General features: G+C 41.0%; 1 protein-coding gene across 1 annotated transcript in view; it reads left to right on the forward strand.

Moving 5' to 3' along the window:
* Positions 1-15589, forward strand: part of LOC139457724 (retinoic acid receptor gamma-A-like) — a 69052-nt gene that overhangs the window by 50468 nt on the left and 2995 nt on the right. The window contains exons 4-7 of the mRNA XM_071239075.1: positions 1802-1943; positions 8611-8870; positions 10731-10959; positions 14058-14282. Of these exons, the coding sequence (XP_071095176.1) occupies positions 1802-1943; positions 8611-8870; positions 10731-10959; positions 14058-14282 (856 nt within the window). The remainder of the gene's footprint in view (positions 1-1801; positions 1944-8610; positions 8871-10730; positions 10960-14057; positions 14283-15589) is intronic.

The raw sequence follows: 15589 nt of genomic DNA on the forward strand, positions 1-15589 counted from the left end.
CGGTATAACAAAGCGAATGATTACTCTTGACGAGGTCAATATGCGAAACCTTTCTCGGTCAGACAGCAACAGGGGATGAGTCTCTTGTCCTTGTTTTCGCCTACTGACCTCGTCAAGAGTATGTTCTTGTATAATAATATTCAGAAAGTATGCGGTATGCAGAATTGCGTGTGTTTTTTGGCCTTACTTTGCCCTTTCACTTTCATAATCTCATAAATCTAGCAACTTCCTCGGCTTGTTCTCAGAAACCTAAGAGTTATTGTTGACGTTTTGTCACAGTGAAATTTCATATGCATCAAGTAAGTATGTGCGTGAATGTCCAAGGATATATATCCAAGGATATATGGCCATTGTCTGAGTGTTTTACATTTTAGGCTGCAATGACTTTTGACCTTCACATATGTCCCTTTGTTGCATTTTGAAAAAACAACAACAAATGGGTAATTAATATTTAACGACCATATTTTACAATAAAAACAAGTAATGGCATTAAAAAACATTTTATCGACACATCAAAGTTACATTCAATAGAATGTATAGATATCAGAATAGATCTTCGGCAACCCATGCGAGGCGACGAACGGGATCGGGTGGTCAGGTTCACTGACTTGATTTGATGCATGTCATCGTATCCCAACTGCGTGGATCGATGCTCATGATGTCAATCACTAGATTGTCTGGTCCAGACTCGATAGTTTACAGTCCGCCGTAATATAGCTGGAATATTGATGAGTGTGGCGTTAAACAACAAACAAACCGCTTATAACATGGGCTGACACTACCTCCATCCAGAGCTAAACCCCCTCAGTGGAGAACATGCATACAGTGACTCTCGCCCCTCAGCTTCCTGCACGATCCCCAGCAGGATTCACGTCATCACTTCTGCTGCAGGTGCTTGACAATATTAAAAAAAAACATGTTCAGTGATAGAGATCCTTGCGGATCCAGGGTAGAATGTATCCCCAGAACTCCTTTGCTGGTCGACCCGTACAGATCCTGGATAGAATAGGTCTTCAGCAACCCATGTTTGCCGTAAAAGGCGACTATGCTTGTCGTTAGAGGCGACTAACGGGATCGGGTGGTCAGGCTCGCTGACTTGGTTGATGCATGTCCTCGTATCCCAATTGCGTAGATCGATGCTCATGATATCAGTCACTGGATTGTCTGGTCCATCTCGGTTGTTTACAGTCCGCCGTAATATAGCTGGAATATTGCTGAGTGCGGCGTTAAACAACAAACCAAACCAACCCTTCAGTAAGCCTATGGTTGATCCTGGGAGGACGGGGGTTGTTGAGGGCACTCGTTCCTTTTGCCAATACATAACTTGACCAATACTTCACCTGGACGATGGTAGGATAATTCCGTCTGGCCATGCGTCCCTAGCTTCATTTTGGTTGACACAATTGGTTTGAAAATTATTATTCCTATTAATATGTGTGTTTGAAATATTTGCCTTGAGTATCAAAGCCGAGAAGGGGTTGGGGCAATCTGCCAATCTGGTGGTGCATCATTTTGATATCCTTGCATGGCCTGCTTGAGGTTAAATGCATTTAGCATTGGCTTTGTTTACACTCTATGCATATGACTTGGTTGACTGTCTATTATTATACCCCGTATGGATCGATGCTCGTAATATCAATCACTGTTTTGTCTTTTCCAGCCTAAATTATTTACAGATCGCCTTTATATAGCTGGACTATTGCTGATTGCGGCGTTAAACAATAAGCAAACAAACATTGATGATATATGCTATTAATGAATTAATAATCATTTTGTGCCTATCAATAATATTATTTTTCAGGGATTCTTTCGACGGAGCATGCTACGACGAGAGAAATACAAATGTCTTGGAAATGGCAACTGCGACATATCACTTGCAAGAAGAAATGGCTGTCCATACTGCAGATATAAGAAATGTCTGGCAGTCGGCATGTCAAAACACGGTAACTGTACATGTTTCATTCCTCATGTATTATGATGATGGTAATGATGATGATGATTATGATGATGATGATTATGATGATCGTAATGGCGATAATGGCCATGGAAGTAGTAGTGATGGGATTTGACATAGATATGTAGCTGTCGATATATCAGCAGTAGGTGTGTCTGTACATACAGGAATAAAAGTAGGTGTGTCTGTAGATATGCAGCTACATATGCATAGTGGCTGTAGGTGTAGCCTTAGATATGTAGCTGTAGTTATCGTTGTAGGTATGTATGTAGATGTATAGTAATACCAATAGGTGTGCCTGTAGATATGACGCTGTCGATATCGCAGTAGGTGTTTCTAAATAGGTAGCTGTAGATACAGTGGTAGTAGATGTGTATGTAAAATGTAGCTTTAGATGTGGTGATGATTGATGTGAGTATACATATAGTAGTCGTAGTAGTAGAAGTAGTAGTAGTACAGGTAGTAGTAGTAGTAGTAGTAGTAGTAGTAGTAGTTTGTAGTAGTAGTAGTAGTAGTAGATGTAGTAGTATGGTGGTAGTAGGTGTATGTGTGTAGATGTGTAGGTTTAGGTATGGTTGTAGTAGGTGTGTGTGTAGATGTGTAGGTTTAGGTATGGTGGTAGTAGGTGTGTGTGTAGATATGTAGCTTTAGGTATGGTGGTAGTAGGTGTGTGTGTAGATATGTAGCTTTAGGTATAGTGGTAGTAGGTGTGTGTGTGATATGTAGGTTTAGGTATGGTGGTAGTATGTGTGTGTGTAGATATGAAGCTTTAGGTATGGTGGCAGTAGGTGTGTGTGTAGATATGTAGCTTTAGGTATAGTGGTAGTAGGTGTGTGTGTGTGATATGTAGCTTTAGGTATGGTGGTAGTATGTGTGTGTGTAGATATGAAGCTTTAGGTATGGTGGCAGTAGGTGTGTGTGTAGATATGTAGCTTTAGGTATAGTGGTAGTAGGTGTGTGTGTAGATATGTAGCTTTAGGTATGGTGGTAGTAGGTGTGTGTGTAGATATGTAGCTTTAGGTATAGTGGTAGTAGGTGTGTGTGTAGATATGTAGCTTTAGGTATAGTGGTAGTAGGTGTGTGTGTAGATATGTAGCTTTAGGTATAGTGGTAGTAGGTGTGTGGGTAGATATGTAGCTTTAGGTATGGTGGTAGCAGGTGTCTGTGTAGATATGAAGCTTTAGGTATAGTGGTAGTAGGTGTGTGTGTAGATATGTAGCTTTAGGTATGGTGGTAGTAGGTGTGTGTGTAGATATGTAGCTTTAGGTATGGTGGTAGTAGGTGTGTGTGTAGATATGTAGCTTTAGGTATAGTGGTAGTAGGTGTGTGTGTAGATATGTAGCTTTAGGTATAGTGGTAGTAGGTGTGTGTGTAGATATGTAGCTTTAGGTATAGTGGTAGTAGGTGTGTGGGTAGATATGTAGCTTTAGGTATGGTGGTAGCAGGTGTGTGTGTAGATATGAAGCTTTAGGTATAGTGGTAGTAGGTGTGTGTGTAGATATGTAGCTTTAGGTATGGCGGTAGTAGGTGTGTGTGTAGATATGAAGCTTTAGGTATGGTGGTAGTAGGTGTGTGTGTAGATATGAAGCTTTAGGTATGGTAGTAGTAGGTGTATGTGTGTAGATATGAAGCTTTAGGTATGGTGGTAGCAGGTGTGTGTGTAGATATGAAGCTTTAGGTATAGTGGTAGTAGGTGTGTGTGTAGATATGTAGCTTTAGGTATGGTTGTAGTAGGTGTGTGTGTAGATATGAAGCTTTAGGTATAGTGGTAGTAGGTGTGTGTGTAGATATGAAGCTTTAGGTATGGTAGTAGTAGGTGTGTGTGTGATATGTAGCTTTAGGTATGGTGGTAGTAGGTGTGTGTGTAGATATGTAGGTTTAAGTATGGTAGTAGTAGGTGTGTGTGTAGATATGCAGCTTTAGGTATGGTTGTAGTAGGTGTGTGTGTAGATTTGTAGCTTTAGGTATGGTAGTAGTAGGTGTGTGTGTGTAGATATGTAGCTTTAGGTATGGTGGTAGTAGGTGTGTGTGTAGATATGTAGCTTAAGGTATGGTGGTAGTAGGTGTGTGTGTAGATATGTAGCTTTAGGTATAGTGGTAGTAGGTGTGTGTGTGATATGTAGCTTTAGGTATAGTGGTAGTAGGTGTGTGTGTAGATATGTAGCTTTAGATATACTGGTAGTAGGTGTGTGTGTAGATATGTAGCTTTAGGTATACTGGTAGTAGGTGTGTGTGTAGATATGTAGCTTTAGGTATGGTAGTAGTAGGTGTATGTGTGTAGATATGTAGCTTTAGGTATGGTGGTAGTAGGTGTGTGTGTGTGATATGTAGCTTTAGGTATAGTGGTAGTAGGTGTGTGTGTAGATATGTAGCTTTAGATATACTGGTAGTAGGTGTGTGTGTAGATATGTAGCTTTAGATATACTGGTAGTAGGTGTGTGTGTAGATATGTAGCTTTAGGTATGGTAGTAGTAGGTGTATGTGGGTAGATATGTAGCTTTAGGTATGGCGGTAGTAGGTGTGTGTGTGATATGTAGCTTTAGGTATAGTGGTAGTAGGTGTGTGTGTGTGTAGATATGTAGCTTTAGGTATGGTTGTAGTAGGTGTGTGTGTGATATGTAGCTTTAGGTATGGCCGTAGTAGGTGTGTGTGTGATATGTAGCTTTAGGTAAGGTGGTAGTAGGTGTGTGTGTAGATATGTAGCTTTAGGTATGGCGGTAGTAGGTGTGTGTGTGATATGTAGCTTTAGGTATGATCTCCGGCGAACACATCCAGGAGAGGCTCTATGGGGGGGACATGCTGGGGACTTAGCGGGCCTTCTCGTCGGAGATTATCGGTCGGTGACGACCTGGACACGATGTGGACTGTATTAGTAATCTTGCAGTTCAAAATGTCTGACGATAATTCTAGCGAATTGTACAAAGACAGGACGCACCGTTTCATCACTACCAGTATATCCCTGGCCAGTCATATGTTCATTCACAATAACCAAATCAGTTCGCCTGCCATGTGTAATACCGCCCCACACCATGACACTACCGCCCCTTACTGATCATGGTCAACGGTAGATTTTGAAATACGCCTTTCTTTTATTGAATGGAATTCTCTATTGATGACTGGAGCAGATGTGAATCTATTTCGTAGTGTAATGAGACGATCTTGTGTGGGTGTCCCTCCACACCCAGGTTTCCTTAAAATCCATCCGTGAGACGGTACGTGTCCGACAGACGAGAAATTACCCTTTTTGATTTGCCAAACATTCGAGGAACTTGGGAAATTGTAGTGATGTAGTGGTAGTAGTTGCAGTCGTAGGTGTGGCTCCAGAGAGAGTAGTAGCAGGTGTCGCTGTAGATCTAGGAGTAACAGGTGCTTTTGTAGCAGAGATTTATGTGAAGCGTTAATGTTAATGGACCACCACCCTCACAAAAAATATATCCACCTTTGACACCATATTTTCTAGAAATACAGGGCTGCGCTGCCCTCAGTGGGGTTCTAGGGTGACGTCGCTGATGCGTGGCTGCCAACATGTGGCAAGTCACTTACGCCAAACTGTCAGATGCTGTTGAGTAAATAGTTGTATGTCGTGCAAGATGTGTTGTGTGATGAATCCATCGCCCGGCTTCCACTTAGTAGTGCCATCAATCTCAGGGGCATTCATCAGGGTGACCATTGAGGGATTGGAATATTTACGAACACTTCAATCGTTACCCCTATTGATAGACAGGGTGGTCGGGTAGCCTTGTGGTTAAAGCGTTCGCTCGTCACGCCGAAGACCCGGGTTCGATTCCCGACATGGGTACAATGTGTGACGCCCATTTCTGGTGTCCCCCGCCGTGATATTGCTCTAATATTGCTAAAAGTGGCGTAAAAACCGAACTCGCTGATTAACCTATTGATACCCCTATGACCACAAATGACTTTTCATGCCATGTTCCAAAGAACACAACTGCTCTATACTGCTTTATACCAAAAGATTGGCGATGCACGTGTCCTTGAAAGGGTCACATTGAGCCATACCCACATGTTGAAGTCGTAAAGTACCATGTAATCTTGACAGTCGAATTCTCTTTCTACACGACACAAGAGTTATAGTGAGTTAATGAGTAAATTGGGATTTACGCTGCTTTTATCAGTATTTGGGATATATATTGCCGTAGTACATTACACATGATTGTCATTTGTAATGTGTCTTTATTGTGCCAGGTTCAGGGATTGTTCAAGGAAGTCATAGATTATTCTTCCGACCGACAGTTAAACTATATAATGTGTATTTGACGATATAAATATTCATTAAATATGACATTATCCCGGAAAAGAATAAAGAACTATGAATCAGATGAATGATACTAACTTATGATCTTAACAAAGAAAGAATGGCATATATAGCCCTTCACATTAAATTCTTTCAGAAACCATTTAAAGTAGCGTTTTACATATTCAGCGGATGCGCATAAGATTCTTCTCTACAAAGATAGTATGAGTTAAATTTCACCCTTGAATCAGCGAGGGGAATGTTCTGGCATATAATTAAATACTGGTGAACTTCCCGTGGACACCTACATGTACGTATAGGGCCCGTTGGGCAGGATCTGCAGGTGAATAGGGTCTGCGTTGCCTTTGGGTAGGACAAATGGGGAAATAGTAGCATTATGGTTGGTTGTTTGGTTGGTTGTTTTACGCCGCACTCAGCAATATTACAGCTATATGACGGCGGTCTGTAAATAATCGAGTCTGGACCAGACAATCCAGTGATTAATATCATGAGCATCGATCCACACAATTGGGATCGATGACATGCATCAACCAAGTCAGCGAGCCTCACCACCCGATCCCGTTAGTCGCCTTTTACGACAAGCATAGTCGCCTTTTATGGCAAGCATTGGTTGCTGAAGACCTATTCTACCCCGGACCTTCACGGGTCAGTTGCATTATGCAAAGTATAGAATATTGATATTTAATACAAATTGATATAAAGACGCACATAATAGTTCAGTACAAATAATAATTTGAATACATACCTCATTGTGAACATACATCGGACCGAAATATGAATATGATTTGTATCAGACATATTGGTCTGGTTTGGTATGAAACAGAAATAAAACTAAGTTTCAAATGTGTCAGGAATATAGGTATGCATTCAAAGACGAGAATGAAGCAATCTGCCTTTGAGATTAGGGTAGGAACACGCACACACGCACACGCACACGCACACGCACACGCACACACACACGCACACGCACACACACACACACACACACACACACACGGGTTAATTTCAGCAATATTCCAGCAACATCACTGCAGGATCTCGAGCTACACGCTTTGCCGAGTGCGAAATCGGCACCTCCGGAAGCGCTCATTAAATCTCCAACACCATCATCATTCACACTGTGCCCATTTGCGGACGAGAATCCGTCAACGTTTCCGCATATATTTCTACTGCGAACTTTGTCCCTAGCTTTGCCTTGTTCACTACAATGCTGGCTCAAAGATGTCAGTCACATTGAAACAAAGTAATATTACGGAACAATTTTCTTCACGAAAAATATGGAATTTAAAATGCAGCTCTTGTTTGCATGTATGTGTTTTGAGTTTGGGCGAGGAAATCAACCGATTCGCTGCAGTTACAATCTCTTGGCCAGCAGTAAAGCACACAGATGGCCTCTGGGTGACGTTAGCTGGCATCTGTGTCACCGCTGACAGCTTCAAAGGCCGTATCTGTGACTATTACATGTCTAGACGTCAGAGATTACCTACAGACTGAGATGTTCAGTGGGCTGTCACTGGATGAGTATGTCATCCGAAGTCCAACCAGGCCGGAAATGGGGGTCATTATCCTAAGACGCTGAAACTGGCAGCGTATCGAATGAGTGAGTGAGTGAGTTGGGTTTAACGCCTCTTTTAACAGTATTCCAGTTATATCGCGGCGTGTCAGCTTAATGTGGGAGGAAAGCCCCAAGTAATGCAGGTCTCAGACATTTACCACTTCGGTGAAACCCACGAGCACGGGTATGGTGCTGACAAACCTAGAAACATAATCGGGGCGAACCGGGATTCGAACCCACAATCATAGGTTTTGCCTTGCCAAAGATACGCAACTCTGCACAGCGAATCGCGGCGCCTTAGACGACTGGACCACCATAGATACACTGATTCGATTAGCAATAACTATGAATTTGTAGATATGTGGATATTCTCAGCCTGTTTGTTTGTTTTTGTTTGTTTGTTGTTCTGGGCGTATGGTTGCTCTTGTTTCGGTATATACTACAGGAAATAAGGTAACTGATGAAATGATAGGGAAGATGTAATTAAGATTAATATCTGTTGTGTCCACAATATTGCAACTTGATGGCACACTGCTGATTATCTTTGTTTGTTAACGCCTCATTCAGCAATAACCAAGCTATATGACGGCGTTTTTAAATAATGGAGTTTGGACCAGACAATCCAGTGATTAACATCATGAGCATCAATCTACGCAATTGGGATACGATGGCACGCATCAACCAAGTCAGCGAGCCTGACCAACCAATCCCAATCAAATATTAATTCAGTGTGTTGTTCTGATCCAGACTCGATGTCGCCATATTATAGCTGTAAGACAAGTCTGGCGTAAAAAAAGCTTGAGAAAATATTATTTTTATCTTTTGCAGCCATCAAAACGGGTCGATACACACACAAAAAGAGAACACAAGATATTTTAGAAATCCAGAAAATTCGAGATGGCACACTACCAGAATATGAAGACACAGTGGTACCAGCCCCCCCTCATCCGGCGCCATGGCGACTATCGGGGGACGTCACGGAGACCGAGACCCTTATGAAGACAATACTAGACGCCCACTACAAATATGTGCAGTCCACATTGAATTTATCCGAGGACACTCTCGAGAAAGATCAGCAAACATATTACGTAAGTAGAATCGCAAATAATTGGTGCAAATAAATGTAAATTACATTGTCATTTTTCGTCATACCAATATATCGTGCTATAGTCTCATGTTCTGTCAGCAAACCCACGATTCCGCCATTTTGTCTCAAATATTTATTTAAGTAATATAGCTTCTTTGTTCTGTTCGTTTGTTGTGTAACGCCGCACTCAGCAATACTCCAACTATATGACGGCGGTTTGTAAATAATCGAGTCTGGACCAGACAATCCAGTGATTGACATCATAAGCATCGATCCACGCAATTGGTATACGATGACATGCATCAACCAAGTCAGCGAGCCTGACCACCCGATCCTATTAGTCGCCTCTAGCTATAAGCATAGTATTTTACGGCAAGTATAAATTCTACCCCGGATCTTCACGGATGTAGCAATATAGAATATGACTTAGGCGATAATAATCATGGCCGTTCTTCTGTCTGTGTCTTATTTTGTCACTTCTGTGCCCAGTGAGAGCCTAGAAAAAAAGATCAGCAATATTCTGGTAGTAAATAGAGTCATTGAGTGAGTTAAATAGAGAATCTCACCCGAGTGTCTTTTGATATCATATATATCAACACGAGTTGATAAAAGTGAGAAAACTCCGAGGCTTGCCGAGGATTTTTTCCACTTTTATCAACGAGTGTTGGTATATTTCATATCAAAAGACACTCGGGTGAAATTTTATTTATCATCCAACATCATTCTTCCAACTTTTTCAGTTTGTAGACAGTAATTAGAAGTGTCTTAAGTGTAAAAAGCAATGCTTTCAACTTCAGTAGCAGAGCCATTAGTGATGTCATATGATTGTGACGTCATGGTAACCATTGACGTCACAATGGTCTGTAAAGCATTGTGATGCAATTTCATTGCAGCGATATCTACAGTGTAGATATCGCTTGATCTCACCCAAGCGATATCACCTGTGGGAGCCAGTTTTGGATGATAAACTTGAGTCACATCAGCAGTTTTTCAGCCACATCGTGACCAGACCATTTACAAAGTAAGAGAATACAAACCCATTGACAACGGACAGTACAACAGCGATATTATCACAAATGTTTATGTAACACTAGTATTAGATTATCAAAAATCCAAAGTCAAGGTCTTTCTGAGGAGAAAACGTTTGCGACGTACGACAGACGTCGCACGACGGACGACAGGCGACGGAAACATACGATGACAAAAGCTCATTTAATTTCAGTCAGATGAACTAAACATGTAAGATCTGGGGAATGGCACAAGGTGAATTATACGTTTTTTCTAAAGATATTGCATTAAACATGTATTTGGTAATAAATCTGTCCAAAAATACAAGGAATAAAGCTTGAAAGGAGATAAAATGATATATACTGAGACGTGATGTGTGTGGAATAAAGCACAGGAAATACCATAAATCAGATTATGAAAACAAGCCAGCTACATTTTTGACAACTGTATAAGCAGGGGGCGCTATTTGTGGATGATCAAAGAATTATCATCCATAAAACAGTTGGCTTCATTATGTTCTGATTTTGTTGTAAAACTCTGTTGTACTTACCAAAATCCGATTGTTAAAGTATTATCATATATTGTATATAAAACAGAGGTAAAAATTAGATGACGCATTAATTTGAAAGAATAACTTGAATTGAAAGCACATATACTGATGGAAAGAAAAAAGGGAACTGAAAAGTACCTCTGGGTCTATGACATTTATATCAAGCCTATTTTGTAAATATGAAGTATTTTACTGTAAACATATTCTAGATATGCAATATTTCCAAGCGTCTCCTTGTGTGGTTAAATCAATATGTCATTGATGTAGATGCCTTAACCTATGCTGTTTGAATGATGCTTGCAGGAGCAATACAAGTTAAAGGTGGACATGTTTGGACCAATGACTACCTTGCCTCGTGAGCAGTACGATGAGATTTACCAGTCAACTGGGATAGATATCGATAACCGCCAGGATATGATGAGGGCTTTTGCTGCGTCCATGGAGGCAGGGATACGGCGGTATATCAGCTTCGTGAAGGCGGTTCCAGGGTTTACGGTATTATCTTCAGATGATCAGGCAAATCTCATTAAAGGCAAGTTTCATACGTGCATTGGTTCTAAAATAGCTAGTTTGTGAGTGAGTGAGTGAGTGAGTGGGCGTTTACCACAACAACAATGGCAATGGCAAGGATGTCATGTTACATATATTTCTCATCAGATTTTATCCCTAACTCTAATTATATACCATGTAAGGAGGCCATGGTTAAAATTTTAAACATGCTAAAACATCGAATCTACAAATCATGTAAGTCTCGAACGTATTGTTCTCTGACTGGCAGGACAGTTTGGTTCAATCACTTCGTTTACAACATCACTCATATATTCTGCAGCCTAAATATTGTCTCTTATTTACTATGCTTATTTCGCTTATAAAGTATGGGGACCGCTTCCGTGGTCTAATGGTAGAGCGTCCGCCCGGTGAGCGGAAGGTCAGGGGTTCGATCCCAGACCGCGTCATACCAAAAGACGTTAAAAGATAGTACTTGTTGTTACCCTGTCTGGCGCTCGGCATTAAGGGGCTAAAACAAGGACTGGTCGGCTCGGAGCCTGTATACTGTGTCTGAGTGGGGTATTCGTGCTAAACTGCGGTATGGTATCTCAGTGAGCTAGCACTATAAATCGGCAACAGTCCTGACAAGTACAAGCAGCCACACACACAAATATACGTACATGCACGTCGCTATATAAGTGCAATCATCTTGGACGCGACGTTAAACCCCATTTCTCCTCACCTATAAAGTATGGCTTCTTATGTGGGAGGGAGGAGTTGTGTCAGTTTTCTCTCTGAACCATTTTGTGATACTTCTTTATGGTTTCATGCAAATAGTTAGTGTAATTGTTCAGATGTCTTATTTATCTGCTGATTCTTGTGGCAGTAACTGTAATACCGTATTCGACGTAATAAGCGCCCAGGGCGTTCTTAAAATTAGAAATAGGGGCCTCTTATTAGAATTTTGGTGAAAAAAAACAGAGTTGAAAGATTGTAAATTTCGTGGTTTATGCTGACAGCCTGAATGATACAAGAGAAAAGTCTGTGCGTATTATACACGACAAACATTTTTCCAGAATTGAATTGTCCGTAATTATGGGTGCATATAACACACGAGTGTGTATTATACACGAATAGATAAGTCTTGTGTACAGTAATCAATCGGAAGAGGTGCCAACTGGGATTGTTCACTAGCCAGTATATTAGCAAATATCGCCGTGGGCGCTTATTAGAGCGGGGTGCTTATTACGTCGAATACGGTATGTGACAAGTACTTTTGAGCTGGGATGATGATCAGAGGTATGAATGATCTTTGAACCTTTTCAAGTCTGTGAATGGCATTTAGAAGTGATACACATAAGGAAGAGATTTATGGGTGTCAACTTCTTTATTATGACGAAACACAACGTTTCGGAGTATATGCTTACTCCTTCATCAGGTGAATGAATGCCTTACTTACTTACTTATATTGGAGATTTAACGTGCGCGTTCCGACTGATGCGTATTTCGCACACGGGCCCGGCCAGGCCATTTAATGTGTTTCCGAAAAGGGCGAAAAGTGGTGTGTGCAACCCAAGAGGCGGCTTTAGGGGCTGCTTATATAGAATTTGGGAATTTTGAGATTTGGAATAGATGCCGATGGGGTTGGGGAGTAGAACTAAGGAAGCTGGGTATGGCGGATGTTTGTTTGATTATGTGGTTTTGATTTGGTAGATTATAGTGTTTTTAGATGCGTTTTATTAGTTCCGTTTTGATTAAGAATACGCCTAAGGCCTTGAAGTTTTCTAGTTTATTTTGTGGGTTTAGTATTGCTTCTAGAGTGAGAGCCTTGTTTAGATTGAGGGTGGTTTGTAATGCGGTTCGATGTGTTAGGTAGTGTGTGCAGTGGATGAGTGCGTGTTCTGGGGTTTCTGGTTGTTCGCAGTGTGGGCAGTTACCTGTAGTGTGTTTTTTAATTTTTTTAGGTGGTTATTTATGTTGTTGTGTCCTGTTTGGAGTTTAGAGATTACTCTGTCGATTTTTTCTGATGGATGGAGAATTTTTGGTTTGGTTAGTGGTTTGCTGAGCACTTTTTTGATTTGGCTATTTGAGTTTAGATATAGGTTATGCCATTTTTTGTTGATTTTTTGTTTGTTTACACTTTTAATTTCTGATTGATCAGGTGAATGAATTATTAGGGCAAAGAGCATATATATGTACATGTAAGGACAACACGAGTAATAAGATAACAAAAGGTGGAAACTTACAAGAGACGTCGACAGATAATTGCCGCTGTTGGGTGATTAGCAACAAGACAATAGAAGCCAACACTTTACAGTAAATAGCGCTGATGGTTATGGACAACTAGAAGCCAGCCTCCAAATTATCATTGATCAGTAATGGAAAATGAACAAAGGGCAAACGGGAGGCCGGGGGTAATTAACACTGATAGGTAAAAGAATGGAAATTGCAATAAGGGGAAAAAGGAGGCCAGCTAGATAATTAACACAAAGATCAAAGCAATAAGTCCCAAGCACAAGGCAGATAGGTGCCCGGTCACGGTCGTCATAATAAAGAGTGAGTGAGTGAGTTGGGTTTAACGCCGCTTTTAACAGTATTCCAGTCATATCGCGGCGTGTCAGCTTAATGTGGGAGGAAAACCACCAAGTGATGCAGGTCTCAGACACTTACCACTTCGGTGAAACCCACGAGCACGGGTATGGTGCTGACAAACCTAGAAACATAATCGGGGCGAACCGGGATTCGAACCCACAATCATAGGTTTCTGGCGTGCCAAGGGACGCAACTCTGCACAGCGAATCGTGGCGCCTTAGACGACTGGGCCACCCGTGCCCCCCATAATAAAGAAGTTGACATCCATAAATTCTCTTCCTTTGAACCTTTTGTTGCAACTATTCCAGAGAAATGCAGGTGCTCTTAAGAATCTTTAATATGTGCAATTTTGTGTGTAAAGAGTAAGTCGTGGATCGGAACATTTGTCCAACATGTATCGAAGAAATGGACTATTTTCGCAGGCTATCCTAATAAGTTGACTGTTTAAAAGCTGAAAATCGAAATTCGTCTGAATTGTCTCTCTGAGCCCTTTTTCTCTTATATTCTTTAACGCGATTGACTTACTTATCTATTTTGTTCTTATTTTAGGTGCGAGGTTCGAGTTTTTCTTTCTGGGCAGCTTCCGGGGCTACAACAGTAAACTGAAGGTGTTGAGTACATCGTCGGGCAAATGCCTACATCTTCATGAAATATGTAAGATATGGGATGAAGACTTCATGCTTGAAGCTTTTAACTTTGCTGATTCGCTGAAAGTTCTGAAACTCAGCGTAGAAGAGTGCGTGGTGATCAAGACAATGTGTATTCTATTCACTGGTAAGTCCAGCACATGTTCTTTTTTTATTTAGTGTAAACAGTATTAAACTTTTCCATTATTATCATGGTGGAATATGATGGGGGGAAATTAGATAACCACGCGAAAAATCGCAAAAAACGAAGCGTGGTTTATTTCACGATAAAACATTGTTCTATCATGACGTCATTTCGAGATTCGAACATGCCTTCGCAACCTGATGACGTCGTAATCGCAACCTGATGATGTCGTAATCGCAACCTGATGATGTCGTAATCGCAACCAGATGACGTCGTAATCGCAACCTGATGATGTCGTAATCGCAACCAGATGATGTCGTAAATTGCACGATGTTTGTTTTGATGGGTTGTTCCCCATCGATGTAGCTGGACAAATTAGATAAACGCAATAGTCCAAAAGTGGGAGAGATAGACACTCGGTATTTTGAGAATAGGTACAAATAATCAGCGACTATATATACATATAAATGGTCGCTGAGATAATCGACGTGAAAATTGTGACAATATCCGGAAAGTACCAAACTTAACCCCCCTGTTCATAAAATAGACTTTCCGACGTTGCTGATCATGAGGTCGGATTGTATTTAGGGAGTATCATTATTTGAATACGGGTAAATATTTTTAAAGTTGTATAATTTATTAACATCCTTATTGAGGCTGGACATAATGTTGATATCCCATATGGTCGTTGTTTATCGTACAATAAAACACAGCAGGGAGAATAAGCAACTCCAATTTGTCGTTCATTTCTTAATGAAGCATGTCACTCTGTCATGACAAATACAGCACGGCATATACGGCTGGACTACCTAATTACTGTTGAACTACCCAGATGTGCTACAGTGCCGTTGCACTATTTTAGCACATCTTGATATTGTAAGGGGAGGTGGGGTATCCCAGTGGTTAAAGCGTTCGCTCGTCACGCCGTAAACCCGGATTCGATTCCCCACATGGGTAATATGTGTGAAACTCAATTCTTGTGTCCCCCGCCGTGATATGGCTGGAAATTTGCTAAAAGCGGCTTAAACCCATACTCACTCACTGATAGTGTTAATGTGAGCTAATGTATCAGTCCTGAAACACAAATCTCCTTCTCCAAATCTACTCAACATATCAGTGTCATTTTCACAAGCTCCGCGTACCCCTAGCTACAATAAAGTCAAACAGTACAAAGAGGCCGCCACAGCGGCTCATATAAGATATAAATAAACATTGTTTTCACAAGATTTGTCTTTATAACGAAAATAAGTTCAATTTTGAAAAAGGTTTTATAATGTTGTCAACGCATTTGCTGGAGAGAGGATGTTAAT

Source organism: Haliotis cracherodii, unplaced genomic scaffold (assembly GCF_022045235.1).
Source record: "Haliotis cracherodii isolate W230 unplaced genomic scaffold, xgHalCrac1.p SCAF_12, whole genome shotgun sequence".
In the NCBI taxonomy this organism is placed as follows: domain Eukaryota; kingdom Metazoa; phylum Mollusca; class Gastropoda; order Lepetellida; family Haliotidae; genus Haliotis; species Haliotis cracherodii.